This window comes from Strongylocentrotus purpuratus, unplaced genomic scaffold (genome assembly GCF_000002235.5).
Source record: "Strongylocentrotus purpuratus isolate Spur 01 unplaced genomic scaffold, Spur_5.0 spur5_contig_816, whole genome shotgun sequence".
Lineage (NCBI taxonomy): Eukaryota > Metazoa > Echinodermata > Echinoidea > Camarodonta > Strongylocentrotidae > Strongylocentrotus > Strongylocentrotus purpuratus.
The window spans coordinates 294,143-313,516 of record NW_022145520.1 but is presented as its reverse complement, the minus strand read 5'-3'; the positions used below and the strand labels follow the sequence as shown (position 1 = coordinate 313,516).

Genomic DNA, 19,374 nt, shown 5'->3' with positions numbered 1-19,374 from the left:
TTACACTGCCAAACCGACACCAGACCGACTACAGACTGATCAAAAAATACCATTACCTCCAACATGTCCAGTTTAGTCGGTGTAGGTTACTGAGATTAACCTGTGCTTTATACAGAAATGAATTCCATTGGAATACGTGCTGGACACGCCTAAGGATTTGAACAAAAGCGACGGGCATAATATGCACGGGTGAACGCTGCTTCGTTGTATCATGGTTGAAGAAGTCTATGGTTGTATTGAAATATTCGAGCAGTAACAGAGAAGACGGGGTAGAGTGAATCTTGGCTTTACATTATTGCACAACGTAGATAGAGGAACGGACTCTTAACTATAAAGCACAATGTCCATAGTTAGGGAGATACAGGAGTGAAAAGCAATTGATGGAATACTACTCCAGCAGAGCCACGTGAACATGAACATGCACTGCAGTAGCTTGTCCTAGCATCAAAACCAGGTAAATATCTAGCATAATATCAGTGATGTCCGTTGTTCTTGTTGTTGGTAGTGGTTTTATGGCGTTCATTCAGTATTGATGTCCACTTTAAGGCGATGATCTTTTACTATGGTACAACCGGGTGGAAATAAGAGACCCCGGACTTCACGTCATTTGTGACACACCCACACACACCTTTCATCTTCGAGAATCTTCCAGAGTGAAACAGACAGAGACAACAGAAGAAGGAGAAGAGAAGAAGAAGAAGAAGAAGAAGAAGAAGAAGAAGAAGAAGAAGAAGAAGAAGGAGAAGAAGAAGGAGAAGGAGAAGGAGAAGAAGAAGAAGGATAAGCAGAAGAAAAAGAACTTGGAAGAGAAGAAGGACAAGAAGAAGATGAAGAAGAAGGAGAAGATGAAGATAAAGAAGAAGAATTGCTAAGTATAGTGGTTTTAGGGACTAATCGCACAATACTTACAAAGTAAAGAATGGTCATGAAATATGATCATCGATTGAAACAAAAAACAAGATCCGGAAGCTGGGACATCCCACATAGGAGCATCACTATCCTGGCTGTGTAGTAAAAGCTGTGCTTTTGATTCTCAACATTTCAAACATCACTGTACAAAACTCAACTGATTTCACTAAAACATCGATACTTTAGTGACAATTGATGACACCTAAATAGCAGTAAAATACATTTTTTTCAACTTACTGATGTTAATAAGAATAATTTAAAAATTCAAATTGTAAGTCTACTATCAAACTTTGCTTACAGCCGCATCGGCATGATAGTGTGCAGTCTAAGCAATATTGTGTGGTGTGCATATTCAGGCGCGTACACAGGGGGGGGGGGTTGGGGGGTTAACCCCCCCCCCTTTGGATTTTTGTTTTTAATAAAAAAAAAAATAAAAAAAAATATATATATATATATATATATATATATATTCCCATGGCTGACCTACAAAAGCTTACCTTACCCCCCCCCCCCCCCAACGGAGCAAAATGTCAAATTTTCAAATTTGGAGACCAAAAAAAAAAAAGTGTCCTCTTACCCCGCCCCCCCCCCTTCTTCCCCAAAAAGAGCCCCCATGAGCCTTCTCACGGGGGCTCTTTTAGTACTGACGGGGGCTCTTTTTTATACAAATATCCATTGAATTGGTACCTATGATACTCCCCAATTTTTTGCTATTTCATCATTATTATTTTAATCAGCATTTTCCCTCTTGCAAATTTACAAGCTACATAGCTGTTACTGACTTTCATCCCCTGATGACATTCTCTCGATTTTTTCCCATTCTGCACATTATTTCCTCCTCATTATTCGGAGCGACCTTTACATTCTAATCTTTACTGAGCCGCGTAGCGGCGAGGCGATTTTGTGTGTGTGCTATTTTGGACAGGCGCGGATCCACGGGCCGATTCTACCGGCCCGCCCCCTCCCCCCTAGCCTCCCAAACCGGTAAAAAATAGGATAGTAACGTAGATTTTACCTTAGGAAATAAAATAAAAAACGCCCCCCCCCTGACCTGCCAGTGACACAAATGCGGCATCAAAATATTTGTGCTTCTCTGACCGTAATTAAATGCCTAAATCCTCTGAACCCCCCCCCCCCCCCCCCCCACACACCAATTTACGCTCGCTACCCTCTACCTGATCGTAAATACTTTAGCTTCCCCCCCCCCCCCCCCCCCCCCCCACTTTGATAAAAGTTCCGCGGGGCCTGTGTATATAATATATACGCATACAACACTGATCTTTATGATGTCTTTAACGTGACATATCTTCTTCTCCCCTTGCAAACGAGAAAGAAAACAAGGTCACTAAAAGGGATTAAGCGACAAATAATGATTGTGATTCAAATTGATGCGAATATTTGTTTGAATAAGCACTGCTATTCACCCGAATCTTCTTTGTAAAAACAACTTTTACAAATCTCAGCCATGCTAAACTGAGTTGAGACGTTCCATTCAATGTAAAATACTCATTAAAGAATACACTTCTCCTAATCTGAAAGTGATCTTACAACACAGTGGCAGATTTGCATGTCTGTGATTTGTAAAAGTCGTTTTTACAAAGAAGATTCTGGTGAAAAGCATTGCTTATTCAAAAAAATCCTTGCATCAATTTGAATCACAATGATTATTTGTCGCATGATCCTTTTATTAAATAATTGTTTTCTTTTTTGTTTGCAGGGGGAGAAGAAGCTATGTCACGTTAAGAAATCATAAAGATCAGTTGTATTATGCGTATATACATTATGATACCAGAACAAATGTTGATTATCAGATTGTCATTTTGGAATACCTCTATACAAATACCACATTGTCTTTAGCCCGTATCAGTATTAGTATGATCCAACATAAAGCTATTATTCTTTATTCAGTTCAGTATAATGCTTTTCCTCAAAAATAGTTTTGCTATTTTTTTAGGGTTGAGACGCTAAGAAATGGTTTCAAATGTACATTACACAAACCCTGAACCATTGCAAAATGATGGTGGTTCTCTCTCTCTCTCTCTCTCTATTTTAATCATGCATTATCAACTACATATAAAGTAGCAACCAAAAACTTAGGGTTATCTGAGATAGGTGAAAGTAAGAGTTAAAAAGAAAGTCATGCTAAAACGGCGCTTCACTCCCCCCCCCCACCCCCTGAAAAAAATAAAATAGATTAGTAGTCCTTCTCTCCAGCATCCCCCCCCCGCTTTAATATCACATTTTCACTTGGCAGCCCAAGGGGGCCGGGGGGAGGAGGGGATTAAACCCCCTACCCCCCCCCCCCCCGTAGATCTGCCCATGTTACCATATTATTCCACGACATCTTGGTCTTCCTCTTCTTCTCGATAGGGACTTTTAGATTTGTGTGGACGTGGACGTGTTACGTCCTTTTAAGGAACTGGCAGTCACATGTGACGTCCTTTTAAGCACTGGCAGTGCCGGTCATACGTTGCAGTCCACGTTCTCATCGTGCAAATCTAAAAGTCCCTAATATTGATTTACTGTTCGAGGTTCATTTGCTGGTCATTTGAAATCACCAGATTTCAGCGGGTTTACGCTTTCACAACGAAAAACTTCTCCATGACCATGTTTCTGTCCTTGCGCGATCGCCTCCAGCTCCAGCAGACATGGCGCGGCAACGGGCACACGTACCGTTACTAACGGCGCAGTAGGCCTATAACCACTGCTGACGGCGGCACTGCACTGCGAGCTGAGTCGGTAATAATAGGCCTATTCACGAAACGAGAAATCTTGCACGCTAATCTAAGTTTAATTTCATTGGTTTAAGATTTGAAAATTGAAACTCAATATTGTGTAAAAGTTATAACAGAAAAGATAATCTTCATTTTATTATTCCACGGGGGCGATTTTTAATTTTGCAATCGCCCCCGTGAGCAACCTGACGGGGGCGATTATGTAGCTCACGGGGGCGAATCGCCCACCGCCCACGTGTATTTTTAGTGCTGGTTAGGATTAGGTTCAGTGTTACCCAAGAAACCTAAGTCTTAAGATTTAGTTTCATTGGTGAAGCGTTAGTTAACCTACATGTAAGAACGTCTGGTTAATCTTTGTCGTAGGGAATTCTGAAGTTGCTCCAAGCTTTGAGTCTTGAGTCCTTCCTGATTGAGGTCGGAACTGTCTTACGGAAAGTAATATAAAAATGAGGATGTTGTTGGCCTAGCTGGCCACGAATCATAGGGCTGTCATACTGTAGAACATTACATTCGCGACTATTGGTATTGTTGTTATATTACTGTCTATATTTATCTAAAATAATTGAAATATTTTCATCCATTTTTCTTGCAGATGTACCACTGAATATTTTACCATCCCAGACTGATATAAGACGTACCGAACGAGTTCGGTAGAGGATTCTCTTGTTTGTGTTACCTCTGAGACGCCAGCCATGGATTGCTGCAGGGACCTTTGCTCCAACATCAGCCGGAGGAAACACCTTGGCACTCATGAGGAGCTTTACGAGACTTCCCTACGCCGTTCTTTAACCACATTCCAGCTGACGGTCATGGGTATGGGTGCCATGATCGGGGCCGGTCTCTACGTGCTCTCTGGGGTGGAAGCCAAGGAGGTCACAGGACCTGCCATTGTTGTCTCCTATGCCATTGCGACCGTTGCCGCCATACTGTCAGCTCTGTGCTACGTAGAGTTCGCGTGTAGGATACCCAAGACAGGGTCTGCGTACACCTTTACCTACGTCGCCATAGGTGAAATATGGGCTTTCCTTATCGGATGGAACTTGATCCTGGAATACGCCATATCCGCCGCCTCGGTAGCCTCCTCGTTCGTGGGTTACATGGATTCTTTGACTGGGTACAAGATAAGAAACTATACCGTTGAAACCATCATGGGTGGGGAGCTATGGGACGTTCCATACATAGCGCCATACCCGAATCTACTCGCCTCTTTATTAATTATTTTAATATCGATATTTATAGCGGCAGGGGCCAACGTGTCTGTAGGGGTCACCGTTGTGCTCATGGGCGTCAACATCGTGGTCATCATCATTATCGTTGTGTTGGGGTTCATGAAAGCCGATATCAAAAACTGGCAGGATTACGGTGGTTTTGTACCTAACGGACCTGCGAGCGTGATTGCGGGGGCGGCGACCCTCTTCTACTCGTTCGTTGGCTTCGATACAATCGCCATTGCCAATGAAGAGACGCTGAACCCCAGGAAAAGCATCCCGAGAGCTACCTTCATGTCAATCCTGATAACCAGTGTGTGCTACATCCTTGCATCCGCTGTGCTGACCCTCTTGGTTCCTTACCCACAGTTGGATGAAGAATCGGCATTCGCAGCTGCCTTCCAGCAACGCGGTATCGAGTGGGCGAGGTGGATGGTGGCTGTGGGAGCCCTATGTGCAATGTTTACCACGATCGTCATGTCTCTCTACAGCCTCCCAAGGTCGATCTACGCAATGGCTTCTGACGGACTACTCTTCGATTTCCTAGGAACTGTAAATCAATACACCAAAGTGCCTGTTTATGCAGTTCTCTTCTCCATGGTTCTTGTGGTCATACCTGCCATGTTCTTTACCTTGTCTCAGCTTGTTGAATTCCTCTCCATTGGTGTTCTTCTCGGATATGCTTTCGTGTCAGCTGCGGTCATTACCCTTCGCTACGGACCCGATGATATAACGACGGGCAACGATGCAAGCTTGGAGATGACATCATCACCCAATGGACATGATGATCAGAAACCCTCTGCGCAGCCCCTTGATGATAACTCAAAACTTCTGGTCGCAACGTCCGCAGGCGTCCCAGGAACTCTCAAACACCAATTTCGTTCAACACCACTCCTGCGCGCTCTTGCTCGCCTTAGACCAGGAGTCGCAGTCAAGATCGGTCTCTGGGTTTCTATTTTCTTCATGTCCTGTACTCTTTCTCTCGTGGAGTACGGTAGCTCTGACATAGCTGCGCCTAAGGTGTGGGCCATACTACTTCTCATCTTCTTCAGCGTCTGCACTCTTCTAAGTTTTCTCGTCATCACTATTCACTACCAGAATGTAGATACACAGGACTACTATAGGGTAAGCAGAAATATATTTCATACAGAAAACTTTCATCGCTTGGGGTAATCATTAGAATGTAGTTTAGCCTTCTACTAAGCTTATAATTTAGTACGCAAGTTTTCATCCACTCCTGTTGACTCTCTCAAGTCTAGTGATTCGCACGGTTTCTTGCTGTCTGCTTGGTTTCGAACCCGGGACCTCTCAGTTACGATACCACTGTCCTATCATTAAACCGTCTCCTCCTTTATGGTATGATCAGTAATTGAATTTGCATATATTATTGATTCATCTTTCTTTGTGTTTGTCTTTATCACAGGTCCCATTTGTTCCACTTTTTCCATGGCTTAGTATTTTTGTCAATGTAGTACTGCTGATGAAGCTCAGACCGATCACGTGGTTACGTTTCCTGATTTGGGTCACCGTAGGTAAGTTCAATTTGCATGTCATTTACATATGCAAATGAGAGGATCATGCCAGATCGACCAATCAGAATCTTCCAAATACTTGGTCCTCGTTTGATGCTGAGAGACTTGAAATATGAAAAGTAGGTCCTACAGTTTTGCTCGACCCATATGAAAGTCCACTACTTACATAATGTCTTTTCAATCATGGTCGGAATAACATTTCCTCCCAACAGATTTCATGTTGTCTTTAGTGTGGATTATATAACCTGCGTGCCGTCCTGTCTGGATATTACAAATACATAACTAACCATCTTCTCCTACCCCCTTCTCCCCTCGCCGAATGCAGTAATGGTAGCATTCCTTTGCTCGAGACTAGATGTATCACATTTTAACTAAAAATAGATTAATTCATTCCGGATGCGCTATTTTTCTGGATAATGCAGCATTTTTTAAATTCTCAATGCACATATCATCTTCCTAGTCTTGTTTTCCGTCAACAAGGCTTGGATATTAATCCAAGTAATACCAGATATCAATGAAAATGTATAGCTTTATGCTTTGTTGTACACATTTCTAAGTAGGGGTATTTTGAAAGAGCAACTTTTTTAAAATGTACTGTACATATCCAGATTTCTCCTCAATATGGTTTCCAACACAGACCAATTAGATCATAATATAATGAAAAGAAATTTGATTTGAATATCATGGAGTTACAAATTTATGCTGCAGATCTCACATCATCGTTAATACACATAATATGCATGCAGAAACAACAAATTTAACGGGGAAATATGACACCTTCCAGAGAATGTGCAGCTGTCGACGTGGTAAAGTTTACAGCCCATATATACCATAATACCAGCATACATTGAGCAATAATAGCCATAGTCGACCTAAACACAGCTTTCGCATCTAAACCGTACGAAGTACAATATTCATTGGCAAATTAATTCAATCGAAATATCTGTAATACTATAAATCATTCTAAAGGCATCGAAAACTCGCATGTGGTGTAGGTTTGACCTCGGGAAGTTTTAAATGTTAGGTCATACAACCCTTGTGAAAGGTAACAGCTACTTCGAGTGCCAAGTGAAGGTCAACTTAATCGTCCCTCTTGGCGTGTTAACGCGTTACTCCTGGAAAAATCCAGGGGTAAATCAGATGGTCACTACGCAGACCTTTACACCGACCTTACCCGCTAACCATACTTACGCCGAGACCCGACCAAAATCGCCATCGTGTGAACACGGCTAATGCAAAGTAAAATATGATTCCTATGTTTTACGAGCAGTATAAAATTCTTCCCTCTTACATACACCACTTGAGAGATTGCAGGAAATAGAATTAAAACATGGTGGTGAAATAGAGCAAAATTTAGATGGGATAAAAGAATTGATCATTTGAATTCCCATTTCTTAATTTTCTAGGTTTATTCATCTATTTGGTATACGGGTATCGCCACAGCAAGGCCGGGAGAATCTCGCGGGAGAGACTTAACAATGAAAGCACGGATGTTGGCAATCATGGCAACGGATCAACCGAGAATGCTGCGACGTATGGAAGTACCAATTAGAAGGACAGGAAAAAAGGAAATGAAACCAAAGACTGTCTGCTTTTGATCTCCGTTTAAAAGCTAAATATGAGAAATGAAAGATATTATTATATTATATTTGTTATAGGGAACATGGGAGTTAATAGGAGAAAATTGGGTTAATTATTTTCTAACTCTTAGGCAGGATATTAATTTGGATAAAATATATCCATATATTATATTTAGAATTATAATTCATTAGCGGTGATTGCAATATTTCTTTCTTTTTCACTATAAACAATAAATTTATCCCACATTTAAAAACGAAAAATGAAATGAAAAGGACTATTTTCCTATATATCAACATCTAACGTTTGTAATTCGCATTCTGACTATTATGACTATTCAAATACAATGATATATAACAGGTGAATGTAATAGCCTGTTGCTAGGTAAACTTCGATGAATTGTGACAATGGCTTAAGAAATGAACGAAGAGCTCATAGTGTTCCGTGAGTGTAAAAACAAATTTAAGTCTGATTTTTTAACGTATTAAATTGTAGTCCTATAGTTCAAATTATTGAGCCAAATAGCTGCCTTTAAAACTTGAAGCCCTTTTTTTGCATGAGAGGTCACGAGTGGCTTCCAGTAAAACTTAAAGCCTTTTCTTTGTTACGTCACGAGTGTCTTCCATTAGAAGTGTGTAGATGATTAGATATACAGCTTTGGACAGGTAGAATCAGAAAAATGCAAATTGAGCATAATTATATAAAAATGTATAGATGAAAGAAATGAAATTTTCTTTGTATCAGATTTGGAACTAAGGTCTGATCATCCATATTTCTTAGTGACGTTCCAAAGTGATTATGGAATCGATGAGATTGATAAATGATAAAAAAATAAAGATTTCAAATCAAATATAATGTACGGAAAATAAGTACGAAATTTCGAAATATGTAGATATAACGGACAAGGTAGAACAATGTAAAATGTGGGGAGCCTAAATAAAAAGCATAGCTTGTCCCATATGTTACAGACTATATCTTCCATTTCAGTATTTCTGATAACCCTATCCAGATGATAGCATTACTGGAGTGTGGATCAGACCAAATATGTGGACGTGTCGTGACATAGTGGTTCGCTCTCTTGACTCTCAATCCCAAGTGTTGATGGTTCGAGTCCTAGCCCGGCATTAAAGGTACTATGTCCCATATGCAGGCCAAAAAATAAAAAAGATTAAATTCCAACGGCATTTGACAGACAATAGTACTAATTTAGAATTTCCCTCAAAACGAAATGGCTTGAAAATTACTTTTAGTGGGAAAATAACGACCATCAGTTGTCGAATCGACTGAAGTGATTGCAATCACTTAAGTAATATTCTGATTTTCAGACCTTTTTACCGAATGGTTGTACGATTTGTGCTGCGCGAAGATTCAATCAGTTTAATTTTGGCCGTTACAAGTAGTGGGTTATTGATGTAGACAAATGTTCATCTACCCGTTACAGCTCATTTTATGTATGTTATTACCAAAGAAAATACGATGTTAGTCAGTCACTCAATAGTGTCTGACAGTGAAGTCTAGAATGTAAACTGGTTTCGTTGCCTAATCTAAATAATAGGATACTGCTAATATTTAAATTTCACAGATAGGACAAACATGACATATTCATAATTCCTGCAAAGTTCTACAGAATTTGATGTTGGCTGCAAAAGGGACATACTATCTTTAACGTCATTTGTCTACTGAAACGTTAATCTATACGTGTCAGTCTCCGTACCTTGCATTTGTTGGAATAGTATACAATGCAATGTCCGCTGGAAGAGCAGTATCAATACTGTAAATAAGACTCCATTATTTTAATAATTTAGCTTTATTTTAAATATTTATTAAAATTATTAAAGAAAATCACACTTTCTATGTCATTTTGTGAGTAATTTTTTTTTACTACCCTTGCCCAAAAGAGCTCTGTACTGAAAAATAAGGCACATTTGACAAAGTAAGTTTCCTTTTTGTTTCATTAATTCAATGAATTAATTTATCATATTGCATCCAACTGGTTTTATTTTTCTACCCTTAACAAAATTGAAAAAGCATCATTTTAGCAAGTCAGTATAGAATAACTTCGGAAGCCTTTAATTTGCGAGTAAAATGAGATATTATTTCTACTTTCAGAGGCGGATAATGAGGCGATCTTGGGAAAGAGAGAGAGGTAGATAGAGAGAGAGAGAGAGAGAGAGAGAGAGAGTGAGACTATAAAAATAGAGAGGAATATAGGGAGATGAACACGGAGAAAACAGACCAAAAGTTTAGAGGATGGTGTTTGCACATTTAATGTAAAAATGCCATCGAAGAATGGAGCAATATTTCTTTTGTCAGATAAGAAGCATTTGAATATAAAAATAGGTCAACAGTCTCTCTCGTTTACATTTATTATAGTTAAAATATTCCTTATTTTTATTTTAAGGTATATGTAGATTAAGTATTAAGATATAAATATAACAGATATGCATATAGAGTTCTTCCAAGAAGATCATCATTGCTAAGATTTACCATCATCTATAAACATGTACATATACGTCAATATGTTGCAAATATATTTAATTTTCACTTGTAAACAAAAGATTCTTTAAGGCGGGAATGCACTACTTGTAGCTACTTGCACCCTCTATATAGCAAACAATGCCTAAGCGGTACCTGTTGCTCCCCATCATCCCCTTTTTTCTTATGTTAATTGAGAGCTTATTTGATGAGATAACCACCTGTCAGTGACCATTCAGGGAGGTCTAACCCGTCCTGACCAAACCAGTCCAGACAGGCTTTAAATGATACACAGAACAAAGGGACTAGACATGCTGCAAAGGTGTATGGCAAGTTGGTCCATTGCTAATGCCTCATGTAGTCCAATTCGTCCATTTCCAGTTTGACTATACCGTAGTGCAAACGTCCAGCTTACTGGTTCATTGGGATCACCGCTAAATCATTCAAGCAACGGGCTGGAACAGAGCAAATTCAGTGTTTGCATGGCCTTTTGTGATCGCCTCCCATATTGTTTAGCACCAAATTGTTTGGAACCAGCAACCTTGACCACTCAACCAGTCATATTTCTCTATTGATGTAGTTTCATTCAATTTTGTGTACATCCAGTTCTTCTATCTTTTCGTTTAATGCATAGATCAATGAGTCAATGGTCTACTTTATATGTTGTGATAAACCCCTGTAGCCTTCGCAATATTTTAGTGGAACCTATTTCACTCTAGACTGAATGGTTAAGAAACTTGAAGGGCATTAGACCGAATGGACATTAGATTAAATGGATAATGGTCTTGAAAACACATTGCAGACTTCACAAAAATCAACCTAAAACCCACCGCACACTATACGATCCGACCACAATGCGATTTTACAAGATTTTGTCAGTAGCATTTGATACGGACATTCAAACTTGTAAAATATTATAGACCGAGGATCTGAATAATCTTTTGAGTACAGGTAATACAAAATGTTGGTATGGGTTCATGAATTTGGTTCAAATGAACATATTCGAAGAATATGCGATTTTACAATATTCAGTGATCGTTGTCGCGGTTGGAATCGAGTCTTAAGTTATGAAATTGTAAATGGTAAACTCTTTAATATGTATAGCTCCCTCTGAAGGTCAATATATTAATTAATCTTTTAAAAAATGTTTCTTGACTAAAATCGACCAAGTAGCTATTCCCGTTTGGAAATTATATATCACAAATACATATTCTGAGATTTGTATGGTTGCAGCTACCATTGTACGGCCGTAGGCGCTATTACAAATTTATCAAAATTTACCCGGAGCACCTGTAAATTTTAATATTCAATTTTTCTCGAAAGCAGAAGTGTTTTAGGGGCTAAATTTTCTAGTACTTTTGATACATCCACAAGTGCATCCAAATATATCAAAATGGTAAAGAATCACTATCCACCCAATTTTCAAAATTTCCTAAATTACCTTTAAACAAATTTCAATTTCAAGGGATCTCATGCTTCTTTGGAAGAGGAAAAGCTTAACCGGCTCATAATAGTAGTAATGTCAGACTGCGGTAGGGTGATTGTATACAGTTTGAAGCCGATTCGGTATTTATTTTGACTAGAAGAGTTAAAAACACGACAATCCTGATTGGTAGTATTCGAATTATTATTTCTAATCTAAACCAGGAAGATGATGTTTGTTTAAATTTTTCTATTTTGAACAATTGCCATTTCTTCGAAAATCGGATCGCAGGACGCTCGTGTACGTTTGCGGTGAGCTTCAGACAATAGGGACTTTTAGATTTGCACAACGACGATGTGGATTGCTACGACCGACGTCCTTTTAATGCACTGCCTTGAATGGACGTTACACGTATAAGCCCACGCAAATCTAAAAGTCCCTAATTTAAATAATCTGGTACGTCACCTTAGAAAATGTTTAAACATGACAACTAAGTATTTATATACTAATGAATAAGTTCTATGAGCAATACAATAGAGTAATGAAATTGTCCTTGATATGAGTTCTCGAAAGTTCTTGTGATTGTATTGGATTTAGATGAAATGTGAGAAATATGAGGATTGAACTAACATCGTATCTATCATTGCCATATGGATGGTCACGAAACTATCGTTAAAGGGATAGTTGAGTTCTGTTGCAGAGGGCGCTACACAATAAGAGATAATGACAAACTGAGTTTCAAATTTGAAAGAACATAGTATTTAAATGACAAAATCATCTTTGTTTGATCAAAATCGGTTCAGAGACGGCTGAAATATAATGATTTCTAATACTTGTGTACAACCACAAATATTAGATATTTTGAAAAATTTGAAAATACCGTTGACAAAAATGAAATAACGCCTTTTACGTCGTATTTCAGCCAATGCCGATGATGTTTTTTGTAGTTGCTTATATTACGCACAACCAGCCGGCCCATGTATTATTATTTTGAATTAAATAATTAATTAACGGTCACCGTGTTTTAAAGTGGAGCTGAATTGGTATGCTCGTATTGGCTAAATTTCACAAATTTTGGGGTCTAAAATTACCTTCATGGCAATTTTAGGTTCTAAAAGGGCACTATAAATGTCATAGATAAGAATAAGAGCAATAACCATGCACTTTGAAGGCATTTGCGGTCTGAAAACAGAACTCAACTATCCCTTTAATCATGATGCGATAATATGCTACCATATGAACATTCTGGCCCGTTGACTTCATCCTGCTTCTGTTTCTTCGCTAAATGGCTATGTCGGTATCCATAGGCAAAATAGACAGCAGTACCTGCAATAAATAGAAGCAAAACAGCAACATGACAAAGTAGAAACTGAGCACCAAGAGTATCAAGTGAGACAAGCATAAGCACTTTTTAAGAACCCACTATTAATGTTGATAGTTCAATTAGTATTATTGTTAATAATAATTATCATTATTATCATCATCATCGTCACCATCATCATCATTGTCATTAATATCATGGTCATTATCATCATTATCATTATCATCATCATCATCATCATCCTTATCATTATTATCAATATAATTATCATTATTGATTTGTACTCGCACACAGACTCACCCACACACTCATTAAGAGATGTTGTGGTCTGACAGATAAGTCACCACGCGGTGAATTACAAGGTACGGGGTCCGAATCCATGTGACTGCACCAAAGTCCTTTTGTAAGAAAACAATCTATATTTGCCACACTGCACTCGGGTGAAGTAAATGGGTGCCTGGTTGTATCATTCTTTAAGTATTATCAACCCTTTGGAAGCTAAAGGGGATGTTATATCATTATACATGTATCATAATAACGCGCTTCATAATAAGAACTTAATATTGAAATCATTTTGAAGTCATTTGTAATTATGATTACCTTGGTATCTCGATAAACAGAAATGGGAATTTCAGATTTAAAAATATTCATTATTCATGAGAAATTTCATTTGGGTTAGTTAAACATGTTCAACCCTCACAAGTTCCTTCGTTAGAATTGTGTGCACATTTATTACGTGGGAAAGAACTTCGTTTAGAATAGAATAAAAGCAGTTAGACAAATATTGTTTTCCCAGTGGAAAAAAACAGTCAACCACAAGTATATTTGCGAATTGCTAAATATTCTCGCAAAACTAGTTGTCATGATTTCTTAAATGTATGACTTTTCGAAATTTGACATTAAAATGCATATTGGAATTAGCGAGTTAGCTATGAAATTCAATTACTGTTCCACAAACATGTTTGGCTTACAGTTAAAATAATACTCTAAATTTAATTGCTGAGGATGGTTTGATTTTCATTATAGGATGGCGTATAATTACAACATGTGTTATAGATCCTGTAGGCCTGACTTGCTCAGATAATAATTATTATAATAATAATAATGGCTTCTTTCATAGCGCACATGTCCGCCACGTCGTGACGTTCCTGGCGTTGCCCGATATTAACGCAATCGCAAAAGATGACTCGTGTGCTGACTCACCTATAGCTAACCAAACTAGATATCGCACCCACGCCCCGGTGCTCAGACGCAAAAGAAGAAAGATGTCTGCCACGATGCTTACATATGGCACCAATGGAACACACTTGATCTGATAAGCAAAACGTAACAATGAGAAATTATTGAGGTGTAAATATTTTGAGGAGCTTGATATTTTCGTCAGAAATATAAACTTAATAAGAGAAGAACAAAAATTCACCAAAGTTTGATGTGTCTGGGATAAACATCTTGTTTAAAATAACAATAATGGGAACATACTAGAAAAGGGGGAAATACCTATTTGAACAGCGTCATAATTTACTCTGAAATCCCACTGTCGATTTAAAAAAATCTTTTTCAAAGTTTGATGTGTCTGTGATTAATACTTTATTCAAAATAACAAAAATTACAAATATTGGAAAAGGGGAAAAATACCCATTTGATCAGCATCTTAAATTATTCTGAAATGCCATCTTCGATGAAAGAACATCGTCGTTACAACATAAACGTTCACAACCTGACGATTAGCAGTCGGTAACGAGAAAACTTAAATCTATGACTACGTTATTGGAAAGCAGTAGAAAATACCCCCCCCCCCCGATACTCCTTATTGGTATGAATGAACGCAATGGAGAAACCGGTTTACTAACATAATTATTCAAGTTTGTATGGACGTTTCTTTCTCGAGTACATAGCGACTAGGTATGTTATTAACCTGTTATTCATGAATGAACTTCAATACTTGAAATCCAATCTGCATATATATTATGCTATGTATGGTGAGCCTCGGGCAAGCTAGCTTTCGGGTTGACAAGAATAACCTTTCTTTTAACAGTACGCACAACAATTGAATGTTTTAGTAAACCGGTCCATTTAATATAAACAAAACTCTGAGACCAAATAGACAAAATATGGTAGAGCCGACATAAAATGAATATCTCATTTTCATTTCATTTATGGAAACATTTTGTTTACTTTTTTTGTTTTAGAAATTACAGTAATCTGTATCAAATAAAGAGGTTGATAACTGGCGCTCTTAAAAATTAATGAAATAAGTAAAACACTGGAATGTGCCTAGAATAATTTAGTTTATAAAGACAACCCATATCATGAAAAGAGTATGTTCTAACTGGTTTGATATGCCATGTTTCATTTCAATAGATATTATTCCATTTGAGTTAACTGCCCCCATAAATAAGGACCATGTTTGGGTGATTCATGGGCTCCACACGAAACTTACACTAAAATAATCCTCCGACGTTGTTGCTTGGTGATGCATCGGGATCACAAGAAAAGAGAGAAGAGCAGCTACCGTGAAGAACACTAGTAAAAGTATTGCCCACCAGTCCCCAGCCGCGAGGTTCTTGGTGCCACACTGTACAATCGCAAGAGCACACACCTGGAAGGTCACGGAGATGACCAAGCTGATAAGGACACAACGACCCGGAGGGACACCGGCGAAGTTCTTGATGATAGGAACGTTTCGGTATCGTTCCTTCAGGGTCCCCGCGATGTTGCTTGTTTGACGACCCATCTGAGAATTAGGGCGATGGGTAAGCCTTTGTCTATCATCATGTGAGTATACGTCTTGATCACCATCGGGAATGTCCTCTGCAGTTTTCTCAGTTTCGTCCCGAGATTCGTCTGCTGTTGCGCCATACCGTGTAAGCTCTGAGGCTGTGGTCTCAAGATCGGTAGGTTGGTAACGTATAACTATTAGAGCACCTGAAACGAATGCAAATGAACTTAACGTCCCGACAGAGAGAAAGTGAACCAGCTGATCCATTGAGAAGAATAATGTCAGCAGAATTGTGAGCAATAATGGGACGACAGTTGCATTGACGGGTGCTCCGGTTCTTTCGTTTATTCTGGCTAGGGAAGGAAAGAGAAGGCCGTCATTGGCAATAGCGTATACACAGCGAGACATAGGTAACATTGCGCCTAAGAGGGCTGTGAACATACCGCTTATGGCGCCAAAGGCCACTGCCCATCTGGCCCAAACGATGCCATGGTGGGCCAGAGCACTTGGAAACGCCGCATTGACATCGATGTCGCTATATGGAACCATCAAGGTCAGTGATGCCGTAGCCATGACGTTCATGATGATGGTGACCATCACAGCAATGAAAGTGGACACGGGAATGCTTCGCTTTGGGTTTGTTGCCTCCTCGTTACAGATGGCTATCGTATCAAAACCTACAAAGGAGTAAAAGACAGTTGCAGCGCCCGCTATGATACCTTCTATTCCAAATGGAGCAAAGCCACCGCCATCTGTCCAATTCGAGAAGTCTGCTAAGCGGATCCCTAAACCAAAGATGAGTAGTACAACCAGCATGTTGATAGAGAGAAAAATGATATTCACCCACGATGAAACGGACACACCTAGTAGTACAAAAACACCAGTAAAAATTTCAATTGCAACTGCGAGGAGGTCAGGGTACTGAGCAATATTCGGAGCTTGCCACAGTTGTCCACCCATAATGTGCTCGATGGTGAAATTGGAAATGGCATTGTCGCACATGTTGTCCACGTATCCACTCATTCCGCGACCAACCGAAGCAGAACCTACAACGTATTCGAGCACCAAGTTCCAGCCGATGAAGAAAGCCCACACCTCGCCAAGAGCAACGTACGTGAACGTATAAGCGGAACCCGTCCGATGGATCTTTCCCGCAAATTCTGCATAGCACATGGCCGCAAGAAGGGCTACAACCCCTGCAAGAAGATAGGACACCAGTATGGCAGGACCGGCTGTGTCCTTGGCGACTACGCCAGCGACGACGTACAGTCCTGGACCAACCATGCCGCCTATCCCGAGAAGTGTTAGGTCGAAGGTGTTCAGCTTCTGCCGCAATTGAGACTCACGTATCTCCCCATTCGTCGGTATCTTCTTCGTGCGCGTCAAATTGGCGAGAAATTGTCTGCTATTATTTGACGCCATTTCTTTTACAGCTCGTATGTCTTATGTAGTCTTATGTAGAGGCTCAGGCATTTCCCCACCTGTAAAATTGTGAGTTGCTCTGAAGATACGCTTATCAGCATCGGACCAACTTTAACTCCACATCTTTTGGCAAGCAAAGTCGAACTTGAATCCTGTCAAAATAAGCAGAGAAATAATTTTGCAACAAAACATTTCACGAATCTTGTAAATTGCAATAGTAATTGGCAATCGCCTGACAAGCAAGCAAACAAGGCAACAAGAAAAGGGAATTTTTAGGTCATCCATATGGAGTCCAAATATTGGACTACGATCCCCTCAACTTAACCCGTCCCCCTCGTCTGTTTGCTGCATCTGCCAAACAAGGCATATTGCCTTTAAAGTCTAACCTGTCTATAGCAACCGCCCAAGGGAAACACATAAAGTGGTCTTTGTAGATGGGTAGTCACTTAAGCAGGTTAGACCGTATCAACATTTTGAATGTATATTTAGTGTGTGGGGCCAAACATACAACTCGGGCATGGTAGTGAAGAGCGCTACAAAGAAAATGCTGTTTGAGAGATCTTTCAAACTACATTCAACCTTGGGTCATTGTAAGTATACAGCGCGTTTTTTGTTGATCAGTCAGCGGTAAGAAAATCCAATGCACTGAGCGTTATGAATAAGGACACAATCAGCAAGTAACAATAAAGGAACATCCAGCCTATAAAGAAAACAGAAAAATCAGAAAATCTGAGTTCTGAATGACATCACACACACAAAAAAAGAAAATAGTAATCAGTTTACGTCTGGGAACTTCAAATTGGCTGAATCGCTACTGTCGTTGCGACTTAATGCAGAAGTAATTTTCCATATTTTACACACACAAAATGACTAAAATGTCATTTTTTCAGAATGCATGACTCATGAGGGTCTTTTATATATTTATATCCGACAATCGATTGAAATGCATGTACTTAATTTAGCCTATGTTTCAATGGGATGTACTTAAACTTTTACTTATATGACGGTTGTGTGAAACGCAGGCTCCACTGGCCTACAAGGGGAATGGCAGGCCGTGTCTACTGATCCTTTCCAATACGATTCCCTACCACCAAATTAATGCATTACGATGAAAAAATCTAGCCACTTCAAAAGAGCACTGCAGAGGTCACCCCTCCCCTTTTCTCTCTCTCCTTATTTCTCTCGATCTATCTCTCTCTCTCTCTCTCTATCCTTCTTTCTCTCTCTCTCTCTCTCTATCCTCCTTTCTCTCTGTCTTTCTCTCTCTATCCTCTTTTTTTCTCTCTCTCTCTATATATATATAAATATATAAATATGACTAGCCCTTTCTCTCTCTCTCTCTCTCTCTTTCTCTCTATCTCTCTTACTCTTTGTCTCTCACTTTTTGTTTCTCTCTCTCTGTTGATATTGGCGATCATGTTATTCCACAACTTTCTGTGTCTAGCCTTCACCATTAGCCCCACTCCCTGGTCTTTCTTCACTCATCTCTCTTTATCTCTCTCTCTCCTCAATTAACCATATCTACAGGCTGTTCAACTGTCGTACTCTTCCTCTCCCCTCCCCCTCCCACCCTCCAACCCCCCCCCCCCCCACCATCTATTCTTTAGAGTGGCCGATATTGCATTCGAAATTTTCACATTCTATGTTATGCTTCGTCCAAAACCAAGTTAGGCCCATTTAACAAAACTCGACACTGCTTTGCATGATATTCACCCCATATAGGATTTGAAATATAAACAAACATTATCTTAATCGATGTCCTACCTTTCGTACTTCCCCTAACGTTCTGCTTGTATGTCTTGCCGGTGATATTATATTCGCTGGATTTGATAACTACATGACTGTATTTGAGCCAATATAGTGACTCTATTACAATATTCACTAATGCGGCACGAATAGAGCGTATTTCGTAAGCCCAATTATTACTATTGTAGAAAGGTCAGTTCAGTAGTTCAGTTTGTTTGTGTTTGCTGACCCACGACGACTCAGTATAGATGAAAAGCCGGTGTCATATTTTCCGAAACAAAATCAAAAAGCAAAGTTTCGATGACA

General features: G+C 39.4%; 3 protein-coding genes across 3 annotated transcripts; 1 reads left to right on the top strand and 2 right to left on the bottom strand.

Moving 5' to 3' along the window:
- LOC753069 (cationic amino acid transporter 4) lies at positions 1-8,218 on the top strand. The gene is made up of 4 exons (XM_030979261.1): positions 1-454; positions 4,237-5,977; positions 6,276-6,384; positions 7,791-8,218. The coding sequence occupies exons 2-4, from the start codon at positions 4,337-4,339 to the stop codon at positions 7,934-7,936; spliced, it is 1,896 nt and encodes a 631-aa protein (XP_030835121.1). The 5' UTR covers positions 1-454; positions 4,237-4,336; the 3' UTR covers positions 7,937-8,218.
- Positions 8,219-13,002: 4,784 nt separating this feature from the next.
- LOC581489 (cationic amino acid transporter 4) lies at positions 13,003-16,377 on the bottom strand. The gene is made up of 3 exons (XM_030979251.1): positions 15,622-16,377; positions 14,385-14,493; positions 13,003-13,186 (listed from the first exon to the last, which is right to left on the bottom strand). The coding sequence occupies exons 1-3, from the start codon at positions 16,339-16,341 to the stop codon at positions 13,068-13,070; spliced, it is 948 nt and encodes a 315-aa protein (XP_030835111.1). The 5' UTR covers positions 16,342-16,377; the 3' UTR covers positions 13,003-13,067.
- LOC115921518 (cationic amino acid transporter 4-like) lies at positions 16,347-19,136 on the bottom strand. The gene is made up of 3 exons (XM_030979015.1): positions 19,087-19,136; positions 16,399-17,474; positions 16,347-16,364 (listed from the first exon to the last, which is right to left on the bottom strand). Exons 2-3 carry the CDS (start codon positions 17,320-17,322, stop codon positions 16,347-16,349), a joined length of 942 nt encoding a protein of 313 aa, XP_030834875.1. The 5' UTR covers positions 17,323-17,474; positions 19,087-19,136.
- Between the last annotated feature and the right edge of the window lie 238 nt (positions 19,137-19,374).

Bases quoted from the DNA above. Each gene is read 5' to 3' on its own strand.
- LOC753069 (XM_030979261.1), top strand. From the start codon at position 4,337: ATGGATTGCTGCAGGGACCTTTGCTCCAACATCAGCCGGAGGAAACAC. The intron at 5,978-6,275 runs GTAAGCAGAAAT...TCTTTATCACAG, and splicing joins ATACACAGGACTACTATAGG to GTCCCATTTGTTCCACTTTT. The intron at 6,385-7,790 runs GTAAGTTCAATT...TTAATTTTCTAG, and splicing joins CCTGATTTGGGTCACCGTAG to GTTTATTCATCTATTTGGTA.
- LOC581489 (XM_030979251.1), bottom strand. From the start codon at position 16,341: ATGTTCACAGCCCTCTTAGGCGCAATGTTACCTATGTCTCGCTGTGTA. The intron at 14,494-15,621 runs GTAAGTTTCGTG...TTTGCTTATCAG, and splicing joins CGTCGGAGGATTATTTTAGT to ATCAAGTGTGTTCCATTGGT. The intron at 13,187-14,384 runs GTGAGTCAGCAC...TATTTATTGCAG, and splicing joins TCTAGTTTGGTTAGCTATAG to GTACTGCTGTCTATTTTGCC.
- LOC115921518 (XM_030979015.1), bottom strand. From the start codon at position 17,322: ATGGCGTCAAATAATAGCAGACAATTTCTCGCCAATTTGACGCGCACG.